At 38.4% G+C, this 24870-nt stretch overlaps 1 protein-coding gene across 1 annotated transcript; it reads left to right on the top strand.

The window, feature by feature from the left end:
* Positions 1-1025: 1025 nt before the first annotated feature.
* rasl10a (RAS-like, family 10, member A) lies at positions 1026-24377 on the top strand. The gene is made up of 3 exons (XM_038295432.1): positions 1026-1927; positions 16794-16918; positions 23467-24377. The coding sequence occupies exons 1-3, from the start codon at positions 1712-1714 to the stop codon at positions 23735-23737; spliced, it is 612 nt and encodes a 203-aa protein (XP_038151360.1). The 5' UTR covers positions 1026-1711; the 3' UTR covers positions 23738-24377.
* Positions 24378-24870: the final 493 nt, after the last annotated feature.

Consider the following 24870-nt stretch of genomic DNA (forward strand, 5'->3'; position numbering starts at 1 on the left):
TGTGAGCAACAGTCTTGGAATCTCAAGGTTCAGCAGGCTTGCCATGACCTGAAAACTACTGAAGCATCACTGTTCTCAGTCTTACAAGCTTTCTTTTGCCATATTATAGCAAGGTGTTGATGAAGGAGGAATCCTTTATAGCTGCTTATGTGTACCCAGACCATTAAGCTTTTTGGGTTCAAAGCTTCATGATCACCTGAGACAAAGACTGAGTGATTTCACCTCAAAATGGAAAATTTTAAAGAGGCCAATACCAGGCTTCCAAACAGAGCAGAAAACTCACTTCCACCTGATGTGGATCACAAGATGAGGAAGGTAGAATATTCAACCTCTCCTCAACTCAGTAGCAAGGAAGCTGAAACTTTGACATCACTTGTTAAAGGAAACTAAAATAAATTCAAACATCTGCAACCGATTCTCGTTTTTAGGATTAATTCGAGATGATTTTTCTGTTTATTTCACTCTGGACAAAAATAAGCTTTGTTAAAAAGTAAAAATGCTAATAAATTACGCATATTTATATATATATATATATATACTTTTTTTTTTTTTTCAGATCTGTATGCTGCCTTTTAACATGTTTTTCCATAACTACAGAAAGAAGCAATCAAAAACCGCCATGCAGCTCTGGTCCTGTCAACAAACAAAACCGTCACAGGTTTAATTAATCAATAAATCAATGAAACCTTCACAGTTTAAGTTTTCACAGTTTGTCAGAAGCTAATCTCCAGCTAGATAGATCAGGTTTTTTTTTTTCCTCCAAGTGGTCCACTGAGGGGAGCTGTCACCAGGCTGTGATTGATGCCACATATTGACTAAGCCTTACCTTTAGACCCCATCCAGCAGCTCAAACGTCACCTCAGAGATGTGCTGCACAGGCACTATGACCCCCGCACCGTGCTGATGCATGGTGCGGGGTGTTTGTGTGAGTGTGTGTCTTGATATTTTATCATTTATTCCGTGGCGTTATGGGAACACCGCGCTTTCACTCGCGTTTTGCGCACGACCTTATCCTATTGGAGAGAGAGAGCTCCTGTCTCTCCAACTGCAGACGCAAAGCGCTCCTGATCGCACTCTAGATGCCTTTACAGCTGACGCGCCTCTGTCGGCTGTGAGGACCCTTTGCTCCCACTTCCCTTGAGCATCAGAAAGAGAAACGGCAGGGAGGTTTAAGCCCATTGCAGAACACGTGCAGAGCCTCTTTACGAGTCCCCACGGCTGTGCGCCTTCCCTTCCTCCCCCCTCTGCCATGAACGAGCGCAGGCGGTGCTGCAGCGCTGGGAAAATGAGCGAGAGGCTCAGAGGAGGCAATCAGTGAAGGCGCGGAGAGCTCTTACGCGTCTGGGAAAGGTCGGAGCGGAGCGTGGATGAGATTATGTCCAAGTGGAGACTGCAAGGACGGACTTTGTTTTGCTCCTCTCCGGGGATGTCCTCAGAAAAAAAACAAGAGTTTGTTTCTTAGAGGTGACTAAGAACCCTTTCCCTCCGTTTGCAGGATCATGCTCGAGCCTCTATTTGTGACAATCTCTTGTTGCTCTCACCTGAGAATTGAAGTTTCCTCGCTTTGGATGATTTGTGTATTTTTTGCCCGCTGCTGAGGCCACCTAAGGCGGTTTTAGAGGCTGCAGCAGCAGGAGGATCCAGCTCTGTTTACTGGACGGTACGCATCTGTCCCTGTCGCTGTCCATGGTGCTGAACTGGGGCTCCAGGAATGGTGGAGACGCTGAGTATCGCAGTGATCGGTGCTCCCGGGGTGGGCAAAACTTCTATAATCCGCCAGTTCATCTATAACGATTTCTCGGAGGCATACACGCCGACCAGGAGCAGATATGTATACAGACCCTCGGCCATTCTGAACGGGAACATGTACGATTTAAAAATTTTGGACGTCCCGCCAATCTCCTCCTTCCCAGCAAGTGCCAGTCAGGTAATGTGGCTTACTTTTAAGCAGACATTTAACCCCTAAATGATTCTACTTTAACCTCATAAAAAAATAAAAAATAAAACATACATTCAATGATCTTAGTATACAGAAACATTCAGGTTACGTTTTCTTTTTTTTATTTTAACTCATCAGCACCTCTTTGGAGCTGCAACCAGAAGACAATATACAAACCTTATTTATCACATTTTCACTAACAGATGTCGTTACTAGTTGCTATGGAGACTGACTTAAAGCCTTGGAGCATCACTTTGTAAACTGCACCCCCTCCTGAGGAAATAATACATTTTTCTAATCGATCGCGAGATGTCTTCAGTAGATTTCTAAGTAAAACAGCAGAGCTCAGAGTCAGTTCATTTAAATGAGCTGATCATATGATGCTTCAGCTCCATCTACATAAACTCTGTATATGCAAAGGCAGAGCAGACTGGCCTTTTACACAACCAGGGGTCATCCTTGATCAGTAGAAGACAGATTTAAATAAATGATCATGTCAAGACACAGCTTTGGGTATCTTTGTTTTGCTTATATGAGATTTTAGAGAAATGTAATTCTATTTTGTCTTTTTTAGATCATGCTTTCGATTGCCAGTCACTCAAATGTTTGTATTTAAATAATGGTTGTGCAAATATTCGCAAATCAAAAATTAAGAATGTACATTTTTAAAGCTTTACTCTCTTAAATTAGTTTGACGGGGGTTTTCAGCAGTAATCCAAGTCCTAAATCCCATTTTTGTGCTGCCGCTCCTCCAGTGCTTAAACACAGAGGGAATTTGGAGGAATTTAGAAAGCTTAGAGAGAATCCCACTTTATGAGTCAAAGTCAGACGTCAAATGGCTGTGAATCATTTCTTTGTGATTTACATTATACACAGGGCTTTGCAATATTTTTTTATACCACTTGAACCTTTCCATGTTCTGTTGCATTACCACCAAAAAATGTGCATTTGCATTCAGATTACCTAGCTCATTGTTTTGTAGAAGACCTGTAGCTGTAGTTGCAGCCTCTGGGCTTTGATGGCTGTCTGGAAAATGAAATCCCTGATTCCTCTTCCAACCTTCGACAGTTTGGATCAAGAGCAACTGTCAGCATCAAATCTAACTTTCAAATTTAGTTCTGGACTTTGGGTAACATAGGGATGTGCTTTCATCTAACAGCTGTCATTGTATGTTTAAGTTTATTGTCCTGCTGGATGGTGAACCTCTGTCTTCATCTCAAATCCATTGTTTTAGGCTTTAAAAAATTTTCTTTAGGGGATTGTTTGTTTAAATTAGCATAATTTATATTCTCAACAACAGGGACTTGCCATGTCCTTCCCGAAGAGGAGCTTCCCTGAAGATCCTGAAATCATGCACTATGTTTCAGGGTAGGAATGGTGTGTTTTGGGTAATGTAAAGGCTGTGTATACCACCAGGACAAAGGAGTTCAATTTAGGTTTTACCTTCATCTATATTTGCTGTGTCCACTACATGACATACAGCAAACTACATATACACCTCTGTATAGCTTTATTTTAACCTCAACCTTCTTCTTGCTTCTTTTCCTTTAAATGTAAATCTGTAGTGAGCAACAGGTAGATTTACTCTCAGCATATTCTGCCACCACGTGCTGTGGATCTCAATATCCTCCTACATAAGAACCATCGGTCTCACGGTTTCTATTTTATGCTCACTTTCTTTCAACTGTAAGTTTAGGTGGGTGCCTGTAACTTTGCAGGTTGTGCAGCTCTCTTTCCATTTTTAGATTAGGCTTTTCATTGCTTTGGGACCTAATATTAGTTTAAACATGAGCATACAAATACATCTGACCTGAGTGCTGTGTCCCTTGGTCTCTACGATCCTGTTTTTTCTCTAATGTTGTCAAATAAACCTCTGAGGCCTTCGCAGAACACCTGAGATTAAGTTACATCCAATGGGAATTTGCTTATTCATTTGGTGAATTTTAAAAATATCAAATAAAGGAGGCTGAACACAAAGCAATATCCCACTTTCAGCTACTGTAGAGATTATCTTGGATTACTAAATCCTAAATGCTTGACCCTTGAAAGATGTGAGCCCATTAATAATTATCTCTTATAGCCAAATAAGTGTGTCTTAACTTGGCATCACACATCACATCTCCTCTGTATTGTTAGCAGTGTGTGTTTTTCTACTATCTGTGACGACTTTCATTAGAGAAAATCTCCCAGGTCAACACACCAACCTCTCAATTACTGTTCAGGAAACTGTCCTCTTTTCTAACATGTTGACTTTCACTGATGCTTTCTGCCAGAAAGGCCATAGTTATCTGACAGGGTGGGAGTCAACAAACAAGCGACCTGGGGAAGGCAGAGGGGCTAAAGCAATCTACCTGTCAGAATTACAGCTCTTCTTCCTGACCTGGTGTTTCATCTAAAGGTGATATAGGTCTGCAGCATTGTTTGCCACCAACTGGGACATTCTGTAAAGTTTTGTTCTGCTAAATAATTCCTCTAAGCAAACAGTGGGTGGGTGTGAACAGACAGCAGGAATAAAACAAGGTGAATGTCATGGGTTTAAACTATATGAGTGTACTGAATGTCTCCAACGGTTGACTCACATCGGCACGCTTTTAGCACACATGGCCAGCATAACAGTGTGCTGCTGCCACATTACCATTGGACTGATCTCTCGTCCCCTGTAGTATCCCGCTTGTCCTCAGTATGTTAATGTCGTCTGTTCACAGGCAGAGCGCTGATGGGGCAACATGTCTGAGGCACTGCGCCTCTCTGGATTGACCCCATCAGCTGAGATGAGTAGTAACCCGAGTCAGGGGCAGTGAGTACTAAGCAGCACACAAAGAACAGTGATTTAAATTTACTCGCGGCGTGCAGCAAATTGAATTAAAGCAGTGTTCCCAGTTACAATACTGCAGGGAATAGACCACCAATAGAGCTCTGAGTGGCTGCAGTCAATTAGACAGTTTCCAAAGAGCTTAATGGACACAGTAACATTGACCGAGCGTGGAGTAATCTCTCCTATGAAATTTGTGATGAATAAGCTAGAGGATACAGTGAGTCAGATCGCCTCCATGCCGATGCAGCCTGGCAGTTTCTCATCTTCTCAGATTATATTTAAAAAGGCTTTGAAAAGGCTTTTTATGCTTACTGGTCCCAGATTTCTGTTAATTTACTGAGATGCTTTAAATGATTTGTTTACTTGTCAAAATGTGTTTGCTGCTGATAGCATAGCTTTTAGAGAGCAACTGTCACTGTGTGGCAATAGGATGTGGTGACAGATGGATTTAAGTTTGATGGAGCATTTAGCATATTGTCTTGTTTTTTGTTGTTGAATGTTTTGTTTTCCTGGAGTCATTAAGTATCTGCTTCCACTCACTGAAGATGCCCCCTTTGCCTGCTCCCCTATAAATTATTTCTCAGTTCCCACTCTTTACATAACACATTGTGGCGTTTGAACCCATCTGTGAAGGGATCTACAATTTACCTAAATGCTAAGAGAATGATAAAGTTTTTTCAGATAATGTTTTCCCCTGTTTTCAAAGCTCTTTGTGAAGCAGCTCAGCAAACAACTGAAAAATTTATGATTTAATGTTTTATACTTTCATTTGCATGCTGCTATGCTACGCTTTGTATTAGAAAAGGTTTTTATTATTGTCCTGGTTTTTCTGCGTTTTTGCAGGTGCTTCAGAGAAGCATCCATGAGCAATAATCTATATTCTTTTCTGAATTTTCTCTTATTAGATTAAAATTGTTTATTGATTAAAAATGGAACCAACACAAAAGGACAAGACCAGAAGGTTGATCTGATTTTGCTGGGATATTAAGATCAATGTGCAACCTGTAAGAAATCCAAGCAAGGCTTCAATTTCAATTTTGTATATTAGTTTTGGACTTGTCAGATTTTCTCATGTGCTCCCTGGTGACCAAAGCTGACAAAGTCAGAAAAAGCCAAGTGAGGAAACATTATATTTAGAGACTTAAACATTCTACATTTGATCTAATGTGTAAACTTTGCTACCTTTTTGTCTGTATAGTGTCTTTTTTTTTTTTTTTTATGCTTTTGTGAAATCTATTTCCATTTTGACTGGTCTTCATATTTTCACTCTGTTTTTGTGCAGCTTTTGGTCATTCAAGTAAGTTTTCAACAGGCTTTGCCTAAACATGTAACGTGAGAAAGATTTTTTGTTTTCTATGATTGAACAAAAGATAAACAGCTTCTATTATCTCTATGTGGAGAAATTTTGATTTAAAGTCATTTAGCTCAGTCCAGCTTCTCACCACCTCTGACCAGGGCTGACCCTGCACTTCTGAAGGAAAAAACAACCTCATATTAGTCATCATGTGTTAGTTTTCATTAAGATTTATATTTTATTTGCAGAGAGACCAGAAAAATGAAATGTATGTCTTTGAAGCAAAAGTTGTTTTTTTATCGTTTTTTTTTCATCACTCTTCAATGTTGCTATCCTGTGGAGTGATTCTCCCACCTGAGCTGTGAGTCTCTGCAGCTCCTCCAGTGTTACCATTGCTCTATTGGTTGCTTAATGGTTAATGTTTTCCGTTTCTAGTCTGTCAGTTTAGGCTAGACTCAATTGAAATATCTTAGTGGGTTTGCAGTTCTGCAGTACTCTTTTCCCTCCAGAATGATAAACTGAACAGTGATTCTAGGAGCTTTATATAATTTTTTTTACACCTAATTCTGTTTAAACTTCTCATCATCTTTCTCTTTGAATTCTCTGCTGTGTCCCTTTGTTTTCATGATGATGTTCTTTATTTACTAATGTTCTCTAACAAACCTCTGAGGCCTTCACACAACAGCTGCATTCTGAGAATAAATCACACGCAATTATACTCTATTTACTAATTAGGTGACTTCAAAGGCATTTTGTTTGGGGATATCATACTGAAAGAGAGTAAATTGAAATAATTACTGTATTTTCACCTTTTTTCTCTGTAAATATTTTTTTTCTTTGTCTTAATAATGCCTTTGCATTACGTACACATGGTTGTTCTTTCAGGAAAAACCAAATTCTTTGCAGCTTTTGTTTTTATTGTTAGAAAAACTCTATAGGTTGTGATTACTTTTGTACAGCACCCTAAAAAAAAATTATATTCCTCATATTGCATAAACCCAGATATTTTTAATATTAAAACATTACATTACTGTCAGTAATGAATACAAATTCTTCACTCTCCTAGTATAGTGTTTAAGATCAGGATAATTTTCTTCTCATTACTCCTGGCTCTAGACATGAACTCTTGCATAAAACCTTCTTCAAAATAAACATTTCCACCCATGTGCTAAAGGATAGATGTAGAACATGTAAATAAATAAGCCAATAGATGTGGATTAAGAAACTTTGGTCAAAGCCAGTCGAATCCTAGGTTTACAATCCTGACAACAGCTTCTGTCCAAACTGTGTACATCCATCCTTTCAAAGTCTTCTATTACTGCACTTTCAGTTTGAACAAAAGGGAGACTGGACCATAAAGCCGAGACTATACAATAGAGTCTAAATCACTTCTCCTTTCTACGACAGCATAGTAGAAACTTTGCAAAATTATTTTCCAGTTTCAAAAGAGGCAAACACACTGGGGAGTGATATATCCTACAGCCTTTAATGATTTTCCTGCTATAGGTCATCATTGATTAATTGAAATTTCACCTGTGGGGTCTGTAATAGATTTTATTTGCAAGCTAGGCGGTGTGGCCTTTGCATGACACATCTTTAATTGCTCATCAGCCTTTCCACACCACGTTACACCCGGTGCTCCTGTGCTCCTGCATTATCCATCCCAACCACACATACCATTAAGGGCCCCCTCCTCTTCTTCACCCAACATAATACTCAGAGATGCGACAGCTTTTGTCTTTGCATGCTGGAAACTGACCAGGGCCGGCTGTTGTCAAGGAGACATGCTCTGTTTGGGTCTAGAGGAGCGTGGAAGGAGATGCTCTTTTTCTGCACTGGTAAGAAGACCAATTGAAGGATGCAGGTGGCGCCACTACACTTTACTTTTACGCTCCCACAGCTGCACTCCCTTCCTGCAGGCATGCACAACTATCACTCCATTTATCTCTCAAACACATTTTGGTTTTGTCTGATTCCTGCTCACTGCTCCAGCGACTTTTCTGTTTTTTTTTCTGTTGTTTATTTGTTCTGCTGCTTGGGTTTTTTACTTGGCTCTGCAGAAGGAGTGTTGCTCTTTCAAGCTCCGCCTCCGCTTTTAAAACCAGGATTTGGATGACAAAGAGATATGAGATGAGAACACAAGCTGCTATTTTTAGGCCACGAGATGTGAGGCTGCAACTGAAAACCGCCTCCTGCATCTCATATCTTCAGCTGCCTCAATTAGGATTGAGCTGTGATGACATGCGTTGCTAAAGAATTAAAATATGCCATGTTTACCTGAGAAATACAACACAATTTAGTCTTAGATTTGTATAGACTAATAAAGTACTTAAATATCTGCAACCTTACAATTAAGTCAAGGATGTACAATGCCGAAGGCAGTCATCTATTTTTCAGCATATCCGCTGTATTACACTTATTCTTTAAATAATTTTACAATCAGCATGATTTGTTTTTTGATTAAATGAAGCAGCAAAGTATTTTTATTAGATTAGTTTGTTGTATACCCCTCATTTTGACTTTTCAGGTACAAAGACTTAATCTCCTTCCAACTTTAGCTGTCTTACTGGATTCCTTAGTTTAGCCTCTTTATTTAACTGTGATGGTGTCTGTCTGAAAATAATCAACTGCATCAGCTTCTTTAAAAGGTGTTGAGAGACAGAGCGCAACAAGGTTCATAAGTTAGCAAAGGTCAGAACACCTCTTAGTAAAGTAAACTCATCTGAAGAGCAGATCTCATCCTTTCCATGTGATCTACAAAAATCAGTCAATGGGGGTAGTGGTGGCCTTGTGGTTAGGGCATAGAGCTTGTAATCCTGAGGTTGGGAGTTTAAAACCCACTCACACAGACTGCTACTCTGGGTCCCTGACCAGACGACCCTTAACCACGCACTGCTCCCTGGGCGGCACAAAATGGCAGCCCACTGCCTCCCAAGTGGATGGGTTACAAGCAGAGAGTGAATTTCATTGCGCTGTACTTTTGACAGTGTAATGACAATAAAAAGACTGGGGGGGAAAAAAAGAAGAAGAGCAGAGTTTTATATTTTAAGTTTCTTTGACTAATAATTTGTTTAAGTAGACAAAATTGAAGATATTTTGTAAAGATAGTTTGTTAAAGAATGGAGGGAAAAGTTAACTTCTAATATTAAATCATTAAAGGTACCTTAAAGTTATGGGGTTGTTTTTTGTGTCAGGAGGAATCTTGTTTTTGTTGTACTATTTATAAGTTTTGAAATATGGCACACATGTAACACATGGAAAACAAAGTCTTCATAACAACCTAGCTACACACTTAACACTTAACTTAACAAATAGAAAGGTAAAAGTAGTGCCTATTTTCTGATTTGGGTTTTGTCCTCATTTCTCTTTAGTTTTCTTAAATTTAAAATGTCTGTATTGTTTTCTATTTATTTTTATATTATTATTTTTATATTTTATTTTATTCTATTTATATTTCTATTTATTCTATTTATTTGTGTTCCCAAAGCAGTACATGCAGTTACCTAACATGACCTAACATCCAAAAATCAACTCCCCAGCATTAAGCCTCCAGTTGTTAGATTTAAGTTGTTAGATCTTCCCGCTGTCCTATAATATCTGTTGTTTTCCAACATGTTTCTACATTGCTTTATATCCTGTCTGTAATTGTTTTATCCTTTCTTTAATGAATTGCTTCTAGTTTGCATCCCAGTTCTCTGCTGCTACATGCACCAATTAATGACAGCAAGGCCACAAAAACATATTCTGTTCCAAGAAGGAAATTATTTTGGGTGAAATGTGTTTAAATCTGGTTCAACACAGGGGTACATTTAGACTAAACCATAAAATTCAACTGAAATAGACAGGAAAGCAAATACCCAATGTAACAATCGGATGCTATTTAATATTATTATTATTATTATCATTTCTTTCTTTTTTTTTTTTTTTTTACAAAATTCAGTCTATAAATACAGCTTTTCTAAACACATATTCTATATTATAAAGGTAAACAATGAGCAACATTTCCCCTTAGGTACAATAAATCGACCAGCTGTATAATCTCTAACTTTGTCTTCTTTAAAAAAGCAGAAAAAAAACCTGTTAAAAAAAAAATCTATTAATTCCTAAAACCAGCTTAATTTATAGAATGAGCAAAATATTTTCCAACTCGGATCTGGTAGTTTCTACTAAGACAAAATATGTTAACCTACTGTAGTCCAGGCTCTGTTAGGGTCCAAAGGTCAGCATAGGGCCTGTTAGCCACAGCAGAGTCTGCCAGGATCTTCTGGCCCATAGAAAGCTGTTAAAATGTTGCAGAATGATTTGGAAGAAATCATCATACATTACACCTGCTCTCTCACCATCCTCTTTCTTTTTTCAGTTGTCCCTCACATTTCTACTCCAAGCCTCATCGGCCTCATTATCATCCCACTCATGTGAAACTGTTTCTTCCTGTTGACAAAAACCCATAAATAACTTCTTCCAAGCTCAATGACGTCAAATTCATTCTCATCAACATGCTGACATTTTCAGTAATATCACCACGCTGATCATCACTTTCTTCCTTATCTGCCTCTGTCATATATTATCAGCTGTATATGTGTGGTGAAGTGTTTGCAGGCATAAACAGGGATTTCTTTATGTGTGAATATCTTTTTCCCTTTCAGATTAAAGTTCTTGTTAAAAGGACCAAGAGTACAGTTAGCTAAATGAAATAAATTAAAATTAAATTGGGTTTTACGGTGATGTATAAAGGTGTCATGAGTTTAACATTTAAAATATGTTTGCATTTTGATATTCTTTTATCATTCAGCATAAAAGACAATATTATACAACAAAAAGGTGTATCAGTCAGACACTATTCGAAAAATGTAAAAATGAAGGTAGTGTTTGGCCATGTTAGCGGAGACGGTGATGATGTATGGATCATGTCTGGTGCTCGCAAACAGGAAACTCTCTCCTTGCATTGATTACTCCGTTTGGAGGCCACATTTAGTGATTCATTCTACTGATATATATTTAGATTTGAGTCGACATCAGACAGCTTGAACGGGTTCGCTGATTTCTGCTGATTAGTCTAGACTGATAAAGGCAAAACCATGAATATTGAAGCTGCTTCTGCGTAAATCTCAGCTTGTTTGGCTTCAGCAGAATTTTTAAGCTTCTCTCCTGGTCTTCTTTTACATATATGTTCCCACACCTAAAAAAAAAAAAAAAAAAAAAGCTTTAAATATAAATAATTTAATGCATTTTTTTATTTTTTATTTTGCACCTCCTGTGGAAAGAAAATTGAGAAAACAAACAACCCTAATTGTGATTACATTTTTGGAGTAAAAATCACACTCGGCTGCTTACCCCCTTTTTTTTAAATAATGAGTGGAACCATCCTATGAATATGCATTTTATCTGAGTTTAATTTAGAAATTTACATTTACAATTTTTTTTTTATTGAATTGGTGTGAGTTTCCAAGAACATCCAGTTAATAATCCAAAACTTAATGTGTCTCTGCAGTAAGAAAGAGATATGGACTGTGTCTTTCAGGGACTGCCTATATACTGTTGATAACCTTACACATTGAGTATGATGGTAAGAGAGCCCCAGTCTTTAAATCTCAATGTTAGAAAAAAGCAGCAAAGAGTGGCATCACCTAGTAAAACAGACAAAAATAGCATCTTGGGTTTTCCGAACTCTAATCTGCTAAGAGGACCATGTGTTTTGGTCCTCTGAGGCTTGGATTGAGCTAACGCCAACAAACTCCCCAGGTGGACGCAGTGTTAAAGTATAAACTGTAAGTGGAAAAAAAAAAAAAAAAAACTCAGTCCCGCTTTATGCACAGTGGAGGACTTGTGGTACTGTGGGATTTTCAATAAGAATTGAAATGCTTCCAAGATGAAAGATGATTTTATTCAGTTATGACATTTCAGATCTTTTTTCAACAAAATGATCCAGAACATAAGTTTAAAAAAAAAATCCATGGCACCTTTATTTAAATTATGTGTAGTGAGCTAATGAGTTGAGCAAATGAGGGGAGCCTAGATAGATTTAGAGAGATCCTCTCAAGTTGAATTGGTGAAAGATGCTCCTCTCTGTATAATCAAATCAAATCAAGTGGAATGTTTCAGGAAAAGAAATTAGGTGCTGATATACTATCAGAAAAAGGGTTTAAAAAGAGGAGGGGTTGTAAACAGTAGAAATGATTTTCCTGTGAATAATTGTACTAAAATTAAATATTGAAATTTGATAGATTTTACAGATTATTTAACTGTCAAAAAAGATATAAGACTTACTGTAAGTTCACTATGAATGTGATTTAAACAAACACTGTAAAACCAAGAAAATATACTTTTTTGACACAGTGAGCACTTTTTGCATTGTGCATCCCAAAACATTATCTATCTAAACATTATCTATCACCAAGAATAAGGGAACTACACCCTCTTGCTGCACATCCTTACATCAAACTAGTCAGAGTAAAAAGGACAGCTCTAGCTGAAACTCTAGTTTAAAAAAAAAAGCTTATTTGTGATGAGGTGCTGAGTTGGTTTTCCTTAATCATTTCTCCTTCTTCACTGATCAGCCAATCAGGGGATCTCTGCTTTTAATTTGATGTGTGCGAAAATGAGGATCCACGAGTGCCAGAAATGTGAGACAGATTAAACAAATAAGGGCTAAAAACATGAAAAACATAAGACAGGTTTAAACCAGAAGCAACCAGATTTTACAGAACTCAGAGTGAAAGTCCACTTACCTCCGATTTAAGCCTGTTTTGTTGTAAACATCCACAAAATATCCAATGCCTCCAAAAATAAAAGTGAGGTTTGAAGTAAGAAGAATGTATAGCTTTCAAAAAAGAACATCAAGGGACCCATAAAGAGTTTTCCCATTTTCTTTTATTGTTAATGCATTTCTTATAAAAAGGCTGATAAAGCTCCTTTTAAATTGTGTTTTATGAAGGAAAAGTGTTTTAAAACGAGGTTGTTTTATGAACAATATAATAATAAAAAAATACTGACAAACAGAAAAGATAAAAATGCCACCTTAATTTTTGTAAAGAAAAATAAAAGAATATTAAGTAAAGCATAATGCCTCCATAACAAGATATGCAAAATAGAAAAAGGCTGAAAAATAAGTGCAAAATAAAGTTTTTGTAGGTACATTATATTGCAACAGATAAACCTGTACAACATCTATCTAATTTTATATTTTAACAGAATGTTAACCAAGAATATAAACATAGCAGAGTGCTTAGGTAACAGAGTTACTATGGGTTTGTAATAATCTATATTCGGATATTAAAGATTAATTGCAGGGGCTGTATGAACAGTTTTTAGAGATTTTTACAGAATAAAAGAAACTTGTTTTTCTGGTATGGATTTTGTGAAAAACATTTGTGAAAATTCAATTTAGGAAACAACATGATACTCTGTTAATTATTTGCTTTTTTGTTTGTTTGTTTTTTTGTTTTTTGTCCATTAATAACTTGCCATATTTGACTTCTTTCCAGAAGAAAACACAACCAGTAATGGATTTCCTTCCATAAGTTTTGAGCAATTTTGTTGAACTATCCTGTAAAAAGCAGGACTTAGTGTTAGATTGCATGTTCAATGTGGAAACTATATTATTTAATTCTTACTTTTTAAAACATTTTCTCCAAAACAGGACACTTATTTAGTGACGGATTCCATGCATCCACTTTCTGTGTTTGCTAAATCCTTGAAACATAATCACACAAGACCTGGAGGCTGCTTCCATTAGCCATTGAAGAGGGGATGGGGGTGTTCTGCACAGGTCGACCACTCTGAGAGCAACACAGAGACACAGCAGGACAAACATCCAATCATCCTCAAAATCACAACTAAATGCAATTTTTAGAAGCTAGTTAACCTGGCAAGGAGGTTTTTGGACAGAGAGAGAGAGCTTGACAGACCCATGTGGTCTCAAAGAGAGAACAAGCAGACCTCATCATGCAGGTTGGGATTTGAACCAACAAACTGAATTCCAGCATCAGTAATACACACTGCTAAATAAAACAGCCAATAATAAAATTTTAACACTTTCTAGTTCACATTTTATCATGGTAGCTGAGCTTTTTTTTTTTTTTTTCCTCTCACCTAGCTCTCTTGCTAGCTCCCACTATATCCTCAACCTGTTAACCCAAAATGAATATTAGTCATTTTCATCTGATCTGACTGTGGTGTCAGAGAGCAAAGCTCCTGTTACAACAATGAGAGAAAAAAAACACCTGGCATGATGGTAACTTCCTGTTTTGTTTATCCCTTGATCCTTCTGCCTTTTGATCTTCTCATCATTTTTCTTGTTTTCATCTTATGGTTTTTCCTTTAGCAGATTCACTTCCCCTCTCCTTCAGGTTTTTCCTTTCTCTATCTCTCTTTTATCATATCAAATATTTATTAATTCATTGCCTGTCGGTCAAACCAGTCTAACAGCACATTTGTAAGAGATAAAGCAACCATGAAAAGAAGGGTTGGGGTTCGTATGCGAGCACCTGGGGGCCGGGCCACTTTTTCCATGGCCAGGCCCAGCCTGAATAGACCAAGTTGGCCCAACCTCCTGTGGACCCACCACTCACAGAGGAATCCATAGGGGTCGGGTGCAGGGAGGACTGGGTGGCGGTTGAAGCGGGGTGCTTCACAATCCTCAGCCTCCCCATTCTACTCAAGGGTGCTGGAGAGGAGGATCCGGCCTGATAGTCGAACCTCGGATCCAGGAGGAACAATGCAGTTTTCTTCCTGGTCACGGCACACTGGACCAGCTCTATACCCTTCATGAGGTGCTCGAGTGTTCGTGGGAGTTCGCCCAACCAGTCCACATGTGTTTTGTGGATCTGGAAAAGATGTTCAACCGTGTCCCTTGTGGTGCCCTCTGGGGGATGCTACAGCAGTATGGGGTGCAGGGCCCTCTGTATATGGCTGCAGCAGGAGCTTGGTTCGCATTGCCGGCAGTAAGTCAGACCTGTTCCCGATGCATGTTGGTCTCAGCCAGGGCTGCCCTTTGTCACCGGTTCTGTTCATTACATTTATGGACAGAATATCTAGGCGCAGCCTGGGACCGGAGGGTGTCCGGTCCTGGAACCTCAGGAAATCATCTCTGCTGTTTGAAAATAATGCTGTCCTGTTGGACTCATCAAACCAGGACCTTCGGCGTGCAATGGGGTGGTTTGTAGCCGAGTATGAAGTGGCCTCGAGGAGGATCAGCTCCTCCAAATCTGAGGCCATGGTGCTCCACCGGAGAATGGTGGAATCCTTTCTTCAGATCAGTGGAGAGTCCTTGTCTCAAGTGGAGGAGTTCAAGTATCTCGGGATCTTGTTCACAAGTGAGGGACGGATTAAGCCTTAGATCGATAGACAGATCTGTGCGGTGTCGGCAGTAAAGCGGTTGCAGTATCGGACTGTCGTGGTAAAAAGGTAGCTGAATCCAGGGGCAAAGCTGTAGATTTACTGATCAATCTACGTTTCCACCCTCATCTGTGGTCATGAGACCAGGGTAATGACTGAAAGGACAAGATTGCGAATACAGGATATCATGTATGTAATATCATGACTAAAAGTCTGATCTAGCAGTGAGAAGAGTTTGTTTTTCATCCGCTAAAAGACTCTGTGTGATCTGTGTGGTCTATCCTCTTTCATTGTCCTTGATCGGTGTTAGTAGGAGACTGAGTGGTGATTTCTTCTGGGCGATCACTAAATTGCTTTATTTCAGGAATGAAAAGCACCAAAAGTTGAGTCAGCTCCAGGAATTTATTCACTGTACACATTCTCTACAGCAGAGGCATAATGTTATATGAGCCAAAGTGCTCAGGGAAAATTACAGGAACAGGGAGTACATGCTGTTCAGTTGTCTGCCCACTATAATTGCTATGGTCTAAAAGTATGTGAACTGCATTCCCGGAGGACGCTTGGAGCTAACAAACAATAATGCACTGTTTTTTTTTTCAAGAATAAGAAGAACGCTTTCCGATCCATTTCAACATTTTTTAGATTGAGGCTACAGATCAGCTTGTTCAGATGTGCAACTCTAAGTTTTCAAACCCACATCTATCAGCAGTTCATATCATGGTAATGAAGTAGTGCATGATTTTAAAGAGGAGGAAAATTTATTTTTTTAAACAAGAAGTTCAAAGCTTTTAATAAGGTATTAAAGCTTTCTAAGCATTAAATAATTATGGAATCACTGTTTAACCCATCGCCTGAAAATAAAAGCACGTCTGTAACCTTATTGAAACATGGCCGTCAACCTGAGAAGCAGCCAAGAACCCAGTAGTAACTCTGGAGGAGCTACAGAGATCTAAAGCTTAAATCTGAGAATATGTTGTTATATCTGAAAATATATAGGTTATACACTCCACAAATTTGGCCTTTATGGAAGGGTAGCAAGAGGAAACTTATAGGATGCCCTGTTTGAAATTTTCCACAAACTATTAAACAGACAAAGGAAGCATATTGAAGACCGTGTTCTTGCCACATGACACTGAAATGAAATGTTTTGGTCAACATGCAAAGGATTATGTCTGTCCATGCTAAAAAACACATGTCGTCCACTGAGAGACATGGCACTGACAGCATGATGATGTGGGATGCTTCTAAGACCTTCCACAGACTTCCTTCTTTGTGGAGGCTTTAAAGAAAAAGTTTCAACAAGTTGAAAAAATATTTGTGCAGAAATGTTCTTATATATAAAGATGTAGAAACTAACTTTCTTTTTCTAAAATAAAATAATTGTTTCTGTTTTTCTCTTTGTCGTTCAGGAATGGCTGGATCTGCGCTGCAGAGGCGTCCGCAACGCCAACGCTTACATCCTGGTGTACGACATCTGTTGTGTGGAGAGCTTTGAATACGTCAAAATGATCAAACAGCAGATAGTGGAGAACAGGTTGGCTCACACGTGACCTCTCTTCTGTTACTAAAAATGAAACATATAATGCTCAGCCTTTTTACTTCCTTGCTCTTACATAAAGTAGCATGGCCATTACATAAAAATCAGGCTACTGTCCGTTTTTCACTTTTTGGTTCTGTTTTCTTTTTTAGTTTTTCTATTGGTTTCATTTCCTTTTTGTATTGTTTTCTGATTGTATTTGAGTTGTTATGTATTCCTTGTTTACCCTATGTTGCCCTCTTGTGTGAGTCTCTTTTCTCTAGCTCCCTTCTAGATTATTCTGTCCACGCCTGCTCCCAATCAGTTGATTACCCCAGTCTTTGTTCTGTTTGGCATATATACTCCTCTCGAGCAGTTTCTTGGTGCGGCTTCCTCGTCGTTTCCTTGCTCCTCATCTGTGTTTTCCCTGAACTCTTCTGGTTTTTGGTTGTCTGTTTTTTGTTATTTTTGGATTTTTGCTTCTGTTGCCACCTTCTGGTCATTAAATCTGCAAGAAACCACCTCAGCTTCTGTCTCTGTATTTGGGTGCTCTAAAAAAACCTCCACGCAACCTGACAGCTACAAAGCTTTGTAATTCAACAGTTGTGCTGCATTGACTTTTTCTGTGGTGGTATCATCCTCCTTAACCCTGTAATGCCAAATATATCATATTTGATACATACGGTTTCTGAAATGTTTTGCGTCAGACACCTTTTGCATAATTTAAGAGTAAAAACTTTGCTCAAAATCCAATTGTACACAATCAGATATACCTGATAACAGAGGGCAGAAGACTACACAAAAAGTAATCTTGACTTATCGCATAGCAATAAATTATTAATATCAAAAATTTATTTTTGTTTTTTCTTTTTACGTATTTTGTTAAAAGGCCAAATAAGGACTTCAAACCAAAAAAAAGTAATTTTCTGTTTTGTTTTATTCTTGGATCGGGCTTTAAAGGGTTAAATAGTGAGAGGCTTTGTTACGACATTCATGCTGCTGCATGAATGTTGTCAAAGGGAGCACCGTCAATGATTATTATTCATTTTAGGAATTTATGGTCTCATGCAACATTATTTTCATCTTCTTGTTTTAAATTTATCTTACCTTTTCTCCAAACGTGGGTTATACGAACCCGACACATCAGATTCAACAGAAATTTTTTTTTCGTTTCTTACAGAAAGTGTAAGAAGTGGCTTGTTTTTTTGGACAGTAGGCTGACAGGAAAGGGGGTATGAGAGAGGGGGGAGAGACATGCGGCAAAGGACCACAGGCCGGATTTGAACCCGGGTCAGCCACGTCAAGGACTTAGGCCTCTGTACATGGCCATGTGCACGAAACACTGCGTCACCAAAGCACCAGTCATTTTGAATAAATTATCATAAATATCCTTATACATGTGATGCATGAGGGCGCGTTCATGAGAACTGCAAATCTGCATAATTATGACCCTGACAATGCCATATAAGGCTACATATAAGTGCGAGGGCTATAAATTCCCACCTGTGTCAGAAGGTGTTCATTCATACTGAAGAAATGGCATTGAAGTCAAAGAAGGAAAACTTTATGGGTTCAAATATCTGATGACTGAGAGCTGAGCAGCAGAACTAAAAGATCATTAAAAGCAAAGGAGTTGGAATTCAATTACAACAGCTGTAAATAACATGGTTGCACTGTTACAAAAGGAAACATGAAATTGAGAAAATAAGAATAATATTAATAATAATATAATTTGATCAACTCTTTAGCTCTATACAAACTATTTAAATCAAGGTGCCATGGAATTTTGTTTAACTTATGTTCTAGATCATTTTGTTGAAACAATAGGAATGTCAAAACTGAACAGAATCTGTTTCATTGTGGAAGCATTTAGGTTCTTATTTAAAATCCCACAGTATCAAAAGTCCTTGCACTATGCATTAAGCTTGACTGAGGTTTTTTTCCCACTTACAGAAATTTTTTTTATTGGAAAAAAGTCAATGAAAACTACTGATGGAGGCTAGAGGTAAAACATGTGATGTAAATGCTAAACCATCAACCAACACCTCAAAACATTCTGCTAAATGTACTTTTAATACACATGCACATGTGTACTGTACATCTCCAGACCAGTTCTTTCATCAATACATCGCTTTCTCCTGCTCTCTCTCATATGACGCATTACAAAAATGTTAACGGTGAAACTCTAATTTGATTAATTCAGACAGACCCAAACCCAAACATTCCACAGCCAAGAAGCTGTCATGGAGTGATATGAAGTGTTACCATGTTGCTGAACTTTCTCTTCCAGATGTTATTTCAATCGCAGCTTGATCTCACATAGATCTCACTGACTGTTCTTTCTTTTGATAAACTGACAACAAATTAAACCAGTGTCCCCTGGATTCTGACATGCCAGCTGCAGGTGTAGTTCTATCATCAGCAAATAAATAAGTATTTTATGATTGCAGAGCTGGATGATATATAATGATTCATCCTAATAAAGTTTACAATTGCAGGGCGTGCATTTGGCGCAGTGGTTAGCATGCATGAAACATGTACGGAGGCCTTAGTCCTCGACGCAGGCCACATGCCGCAGGTCACATGCCGCATGTCTCTCCCCCCTATCTCATACCCCCTTTCCTGTCAGCTTTCTGTCCAAAAAAAACCGAGCCATTAGTGCCATAAACACAAAAAAAAGAAAAGTACAATTGCTTCAAGGTTAAACAATGTATTATTTTAATAAAAAACACAGCTGACTGATTGCGCAATACTCCTATGCCAAGTCTTAAGCACTTGTAATGTTTGTACTTTAAAGAAGTTTGGAAATAGGAGGAAAATGATAAATGCAACATTTTTTCCTGAATCACTACGAGCGATTGAGAGCAAATTTGTTTGTACGAACGGTTCTTGCACGAGGCCGATTGATTTGGAATATTTCACTTTTAGTTTGATATGAAGTGAATAAGTATAAAGAACAAAGGTGATATCATACAGATCTAAAGTCTCCGGCATGACTTTGTACGAGGCTTAAGCTCTAAACATAAAGGATCAGTGAAAAAGCTGCTTTGTTATCTACAATACTGCCACACCTGAATATATTTCCATGTAGAAAGAGACTTCATTTGTTTGCTGTGTTGAACATGACTGAGCTGCCAACACACAGTCCATCCCCCCCTCCATGTTTATGGCTGGAGTCAGAAACCCATTATTAGCAACAGAAAAGGTGAATGCAAGAGGAATCCCAAACAGGAGATGTGTAGTCACAGGATGAAAATACTATGTTGGAATGAAAGAGACTCGTAAAGCGTCTAGTGGGGAACAACCCTGTGCAGAGATCATGAATAATGGAGGTTTAAAGGGGTTTTCTCTCTGTTGATGGCAGCTTCAAGAGAACAAAATGTTGGGTTGACATGATCAGGTTCTACAGATATCTGCTGAAAACTAGAGTACCTTCCAGTTTCCTCTCCTTTTTCTTCAGCCCTCTGGCATTAAACATTTCTTTAGTTCATTGAGGTTTCTGTTGGCATTCTCTCCTCTTCCACCAGATTTTTATTGAGACATGCATCCTAACAATTTCACGTAAATTGTTTTAGTCCCTCTGAGAAATCACTGATTTTGAAAGCAGTTTTTGGTTTATGAGAGATTACTGAGTGCTGCTTGAGGGCTTGAAGGATGAAATGTGCATCTGTCTCTTTATGTAATGCCCTCCATCAAGCTTTCAGCCTGGGAAAACAGGTGTGGAAATATGCACAGGTATGCAAATCTTAGTTAGGGATTGGCATTATTTAGGAGCAAAACAAATCTTTATTCATGAATAGAATAAAATCTAAATTAATAATGCATTAGCTCTCCCAGGTTTTTTTGCCTTTGCCTTGCTTAAATTACATCCTTGATGTAATTTAAGCAAAGGATTACGGTCTGAATTAACAGCTTTAAGTGGATTTTCACTATACTTCAGATGGTTTCATAATCCAAATCCTTTGTTTGAATTGGATAAAAGTTAAATATTAAATTTAACACATCGCTAAATGTTTTGGATTTTTAAAATTTGATAAACTCATAAGTTTACTGAAGCACCTATCAGATGCTGATGTCTTCCTTAGATCCTCTTCAAGAAGTACTTTGATAAAACATACAAGTACATCCAGCTCCAGTCAGAAATGTAACAAAATATATCTTAGGCTGGAATAATATTAATTTTGGGCCAATAATGATTTATATGGGCTGCACAGTTTGTACAACTGTTGCCTTACAGCAAGAAGGTCCTGCGTCGATTCCCAGCCAAGTGGTTTTCTGCATGGAGTTTCTGCATGTTCTCCTTGTTTATGCGTGGGCTGTCCCAGGGTACTCCAGCTTCCTCCCACACTCCAAAAACATGACCTTTTTAATTGGCATCTCTTTCATTGCCCTCATTGCTCTAAGGTTTATGTGTGTGCATGTTTTTTTATGTCTCTGCCCTGAGTTAGACGAGCAACTTATCCAAGGTGTAACCCACTTTTTGCCTATAGACTGCTGGAGATAGGGATCAGCAAATTATTATTTTTTGTGTGATAATGTAGCCCTGATCCAAATCTTAAGAGTGGGGAAAGCTTGCAGTTATTTGCCTTTTACACCACTAGACATGAAATATGTCAAAAACGTGATGAATAGAGTTGGCATTTTATATAAAGATGAATTTAAACTCATACAGGTCAGAAAGGCGACAAGCTTGGTGCAAGTATTCCAAGATGGTTGGTAGGAACATTGCTCCAAAAGAAGAAGAACACTATTCCCCTGAACAAGGCATGGTTCTTCACAATATTTCCCTTGTTCACTTCATATTATGGTGGAGCCTCCTCCTCTGTGCTGTATCGAAGAGATCTCGTGATCCTAGTACCACTGGAAGCCACTAAGCCTGTCAGCTGTTCCCAAACTTTTCAACTTCTGACCCGAAAAAAATAGTAGTAAAATCAGGTGACAATGAACTATTGGTTGAGTTTATAATGTTAATGAACCATTAACCATTGTAGGGAGTGGCGGCCTAGTGGTTAGGGCATAGAGCTTGGAATCCTGAGGTTCTGAGCCCCACTCCCACAGACTGCCACTCTGGCTTTCTGAGCAAGACCCTTAACCCCACACTGCTCCCTGGGCATCCCACGATGGCAGCCCACTGCTCCCCAAGGGGATGGGTTAAATACTAATTTAATTTCTTATTTTTGACGCTTTCTTGCCAAGTCTAAACAGGAAAGTTCGTAGCATTGAAAAGTACTTTTTTTCCTATTTTTATTTTTTTTTATCTTTAAGTGCTTATCTTACAGATGTTGTTTCATGATTATATAAGATCATGACAGCATCACAAAGAGCTTTAATTTGCTTGTCAAATTTGCATGAGAGTTTTTTTTTTGGACAGCTATTAGCTCAGTGGAGTTTTTTTTTTTTTCTTGACTATTCTTTCCAAAATAAAGGTTTAATAACCTGCTATCTTATACGTCAACAGTGATTAAAGGTTGCTGTAAAGAAGACCTATCAAAACTATTATGCTTATAGACAAAATGCTGTTTTGCCTTTGACAGCATGGGTTGATGACATGATTGCCTGACAATAAACAATAACCTTATGGTCCCTTTTTTGTATTTAATTTTAAAGTGTAATTACAACCTTGTTATGATTAAAAAGCACAAAATAGAAATACTCGTGTTTCAGCATGGTTTAGGACTGAGTTTAGGGGTTTACAACATAAAGCTGAGAAAAAAAAATGTTTGTTGTTGTTTGTAGCCAGTATCAAGCTGAAAGCATGATACTGGCTCAGTGTTTGACCAGTGTTCTAAGAAAATGCAAAAATTAATGCATCCCTTAACATGGAACACACTTTTAATCACAACCTGTAAAAATTCCTTAAAATTGAGGTCATTGCCATTACTGTAACCTACTTCATGTATTTTCAGAGCCGTTTCTGATTTACCTTTGGGATTGTGCTGTCATTTTAAAAGCCAGGTCTGTGTTAAAGAAAACTATAAATTTAAAGGGACTACACCATGTGTTGTAACAGAAATACTGAAATACTTAGCCAGAAATATTCTAGGACCTTTCTTGTGGTATTGAAATCTGTTAGGTTTCCCTGCAATTTGCAAGGGAACAATAGCAATTTGTTTATATGCATGTATTAAATCTTATAGATCAAAGAAAATCCTCAACAGTGTCAAATTTGTTGCCCACATTTTGTTTTTAAAGTTGCTTTATGTTGTATAACCATTCCAGCCTAAAGATTACCCAAATAAATAAGTTAAAGTCCAAAGCTGACATGACACCCACGCTGCTGGTGAATGAATATAAACTTCTGAGTAAAACTGTATCTTGAGACCCAGATATGTTTCTTTACTTGCAATACATTCTTATTCCCAGTAATACTGTAAACTGTCTACTGCAAAGCGAGGCCCCCTCCAGCCTGTGTGAGCTGTAATCTTCCCATCCACCCCCACACACCTCAGAAGACGCGTACACACTCACTACACAGTGACAAGCACTTTGACAAACACCAAGCTGATGGCTGTGCCTTTTAAAACCAACCCCTCCTTATTTTTTTCCCACTTTACATTTTCCTTCAGGGAAGGCAGCAGCAGTGAGGTGCCAATCCTTGTGGTGGGTAACAAGCGGGATCTGCAGAGGCAGCGCTTCATGCCCCGCAGGGCAGTGTCAGTCCTGGTGAAGAAGACCTGGAAGTGTGGCTACGTGGAATGCTCTGCCAAGTTTAACTGGCATGTGGTCCTGCTCTTCAAGGAGCTGCTGGGCATTGCTGTGGCACGGGGGATGCGCCAGAACCATACCTCCATCCGTCTGCAGGGGGCGCTACAGAGGAACAGATGCACTGTCATGTGACCCCTAGAGCTTCATCCACCCCTGATTATGTCTCTGGTGGAGCAGACACTGGATAAAAGGACTCTTTATCGTAATGGCTGGAAAAAAAAATACCCCGTGGCCTCCTGCTTAACTGAGCTGATTTTTCATAAAGAGGTTTATTCGACTCTGCGCTGTAAAAGACTCTGAAATTTCACTCAAGCTCATCCAACCACTTCCTAGTCTAATTCTGCCAGTTGTGTAGAGAGGAGGAAGCAAATAGAAACAACAGCAACTTAAATCCAAGAAAATTATATTTTCACACATCAGGTTGAAGTAAAAGCTTTTCAAGATGGGCCTCCGAATGTAACATCTTACAAACATCAGGTCTGCAACTGGAGCTGAAAGCGTGGAAGTTGAGCTCATAAGACCCAAAACCGTGAGGGGCAGCAATATTATTAAGTCTTCCTTTAGGTTTTGTCATATTCAGGAAGGTGAAAATGCACAAGTACAGACATTACGAGGCCAGTGATCCACAATAAAAACTAACACAGATTAAAACAAAAACACAGGAGCAAATCAGTGGGTATTACAGGATTAATAATTTCAGTGATTTAATCAAAAAGGGAAACATGTATATTATAAAGATTCATTACACAAAGAGTGATCTATTTTAATCTTTTGTTTTGTTTTTCAGGAAGTTTGAATATTACGCAAGAGTGATTAAAAGAAGATTTATAATACAGAAATGACAAGTAGGCCTATGTGCTATACTGTACCACATACACATAATTCCTGGTTAGGGCTCCTTTTGAACAGATTACTGCATCAATGCAGTTTGGCATCAAAGTGATTGGACTACGGTTCTACTGAGGTTTTACTGAAGTTCAGGTTGTTTAATTGTAGCCTTCAGCTTGTTGGCATCATTGGTGTTGTCTCTTATCTTCCTATTGACAGTACTCGGTTTTTTCTCCTTCGAGTTTCAGTTGTAATTTTACTGTCTAATGAGTCAGAGTGATCCAATGGTCATTTAAGGAGGTATTGGTACAGTTTTTTAGTGTGGGCAGGCTTCAGGTCCTGCTCATAGATGAAGTCAGCAACTCCATAAAGCTGGTCAATTAAAACATGAATGGCTCTAAACTTAGTTTTTCAGACTGAACAATGTCAGTCTAAGC

This window comes from Cyprinodon tularosa, unplaced genomic scaffold, assembly GCF_016077235.1.
Source record: "Cyprinodon tularosa strain WSP-4 unplaced genomic scaffold, ASM1607723v1 ctg356, whole genome shotgun sequence".
Classification (NCBI taxonomy): Eukaryota; Metazoa; Chordata; class Actinopteri; order Cyprinodontiformes; family Cyprinodontidae; genus Cyprinodon; species Cyprinodon tularosa.

Excerpts from the sequence above, each read along its gene's own strand:
- rasl10a (XM_038295432.1), top strand. The coding sequence starts at position 1,712 with ATGGTGGAGACGCTGAGTATCGCAGTGATCGGTGCTCCCGGGGTGGGC. Across the intron at positions 1,928-16,793 it reads TCCCAGCAAGTGCCAGTCAG|GAATGGCTGGATCTGCGCTG; the intron begins GTAATGTGGCTT and ends TTTGTCGTTCAG. Across the intron at positions 16,919-23,466 it reads CAGCAGATAGTGGAGAACAG|GGAAGGCAGCAGCAGTGAGG; the intron begins GTTGGCTCACAC and ends ATTTTCCTTCAG.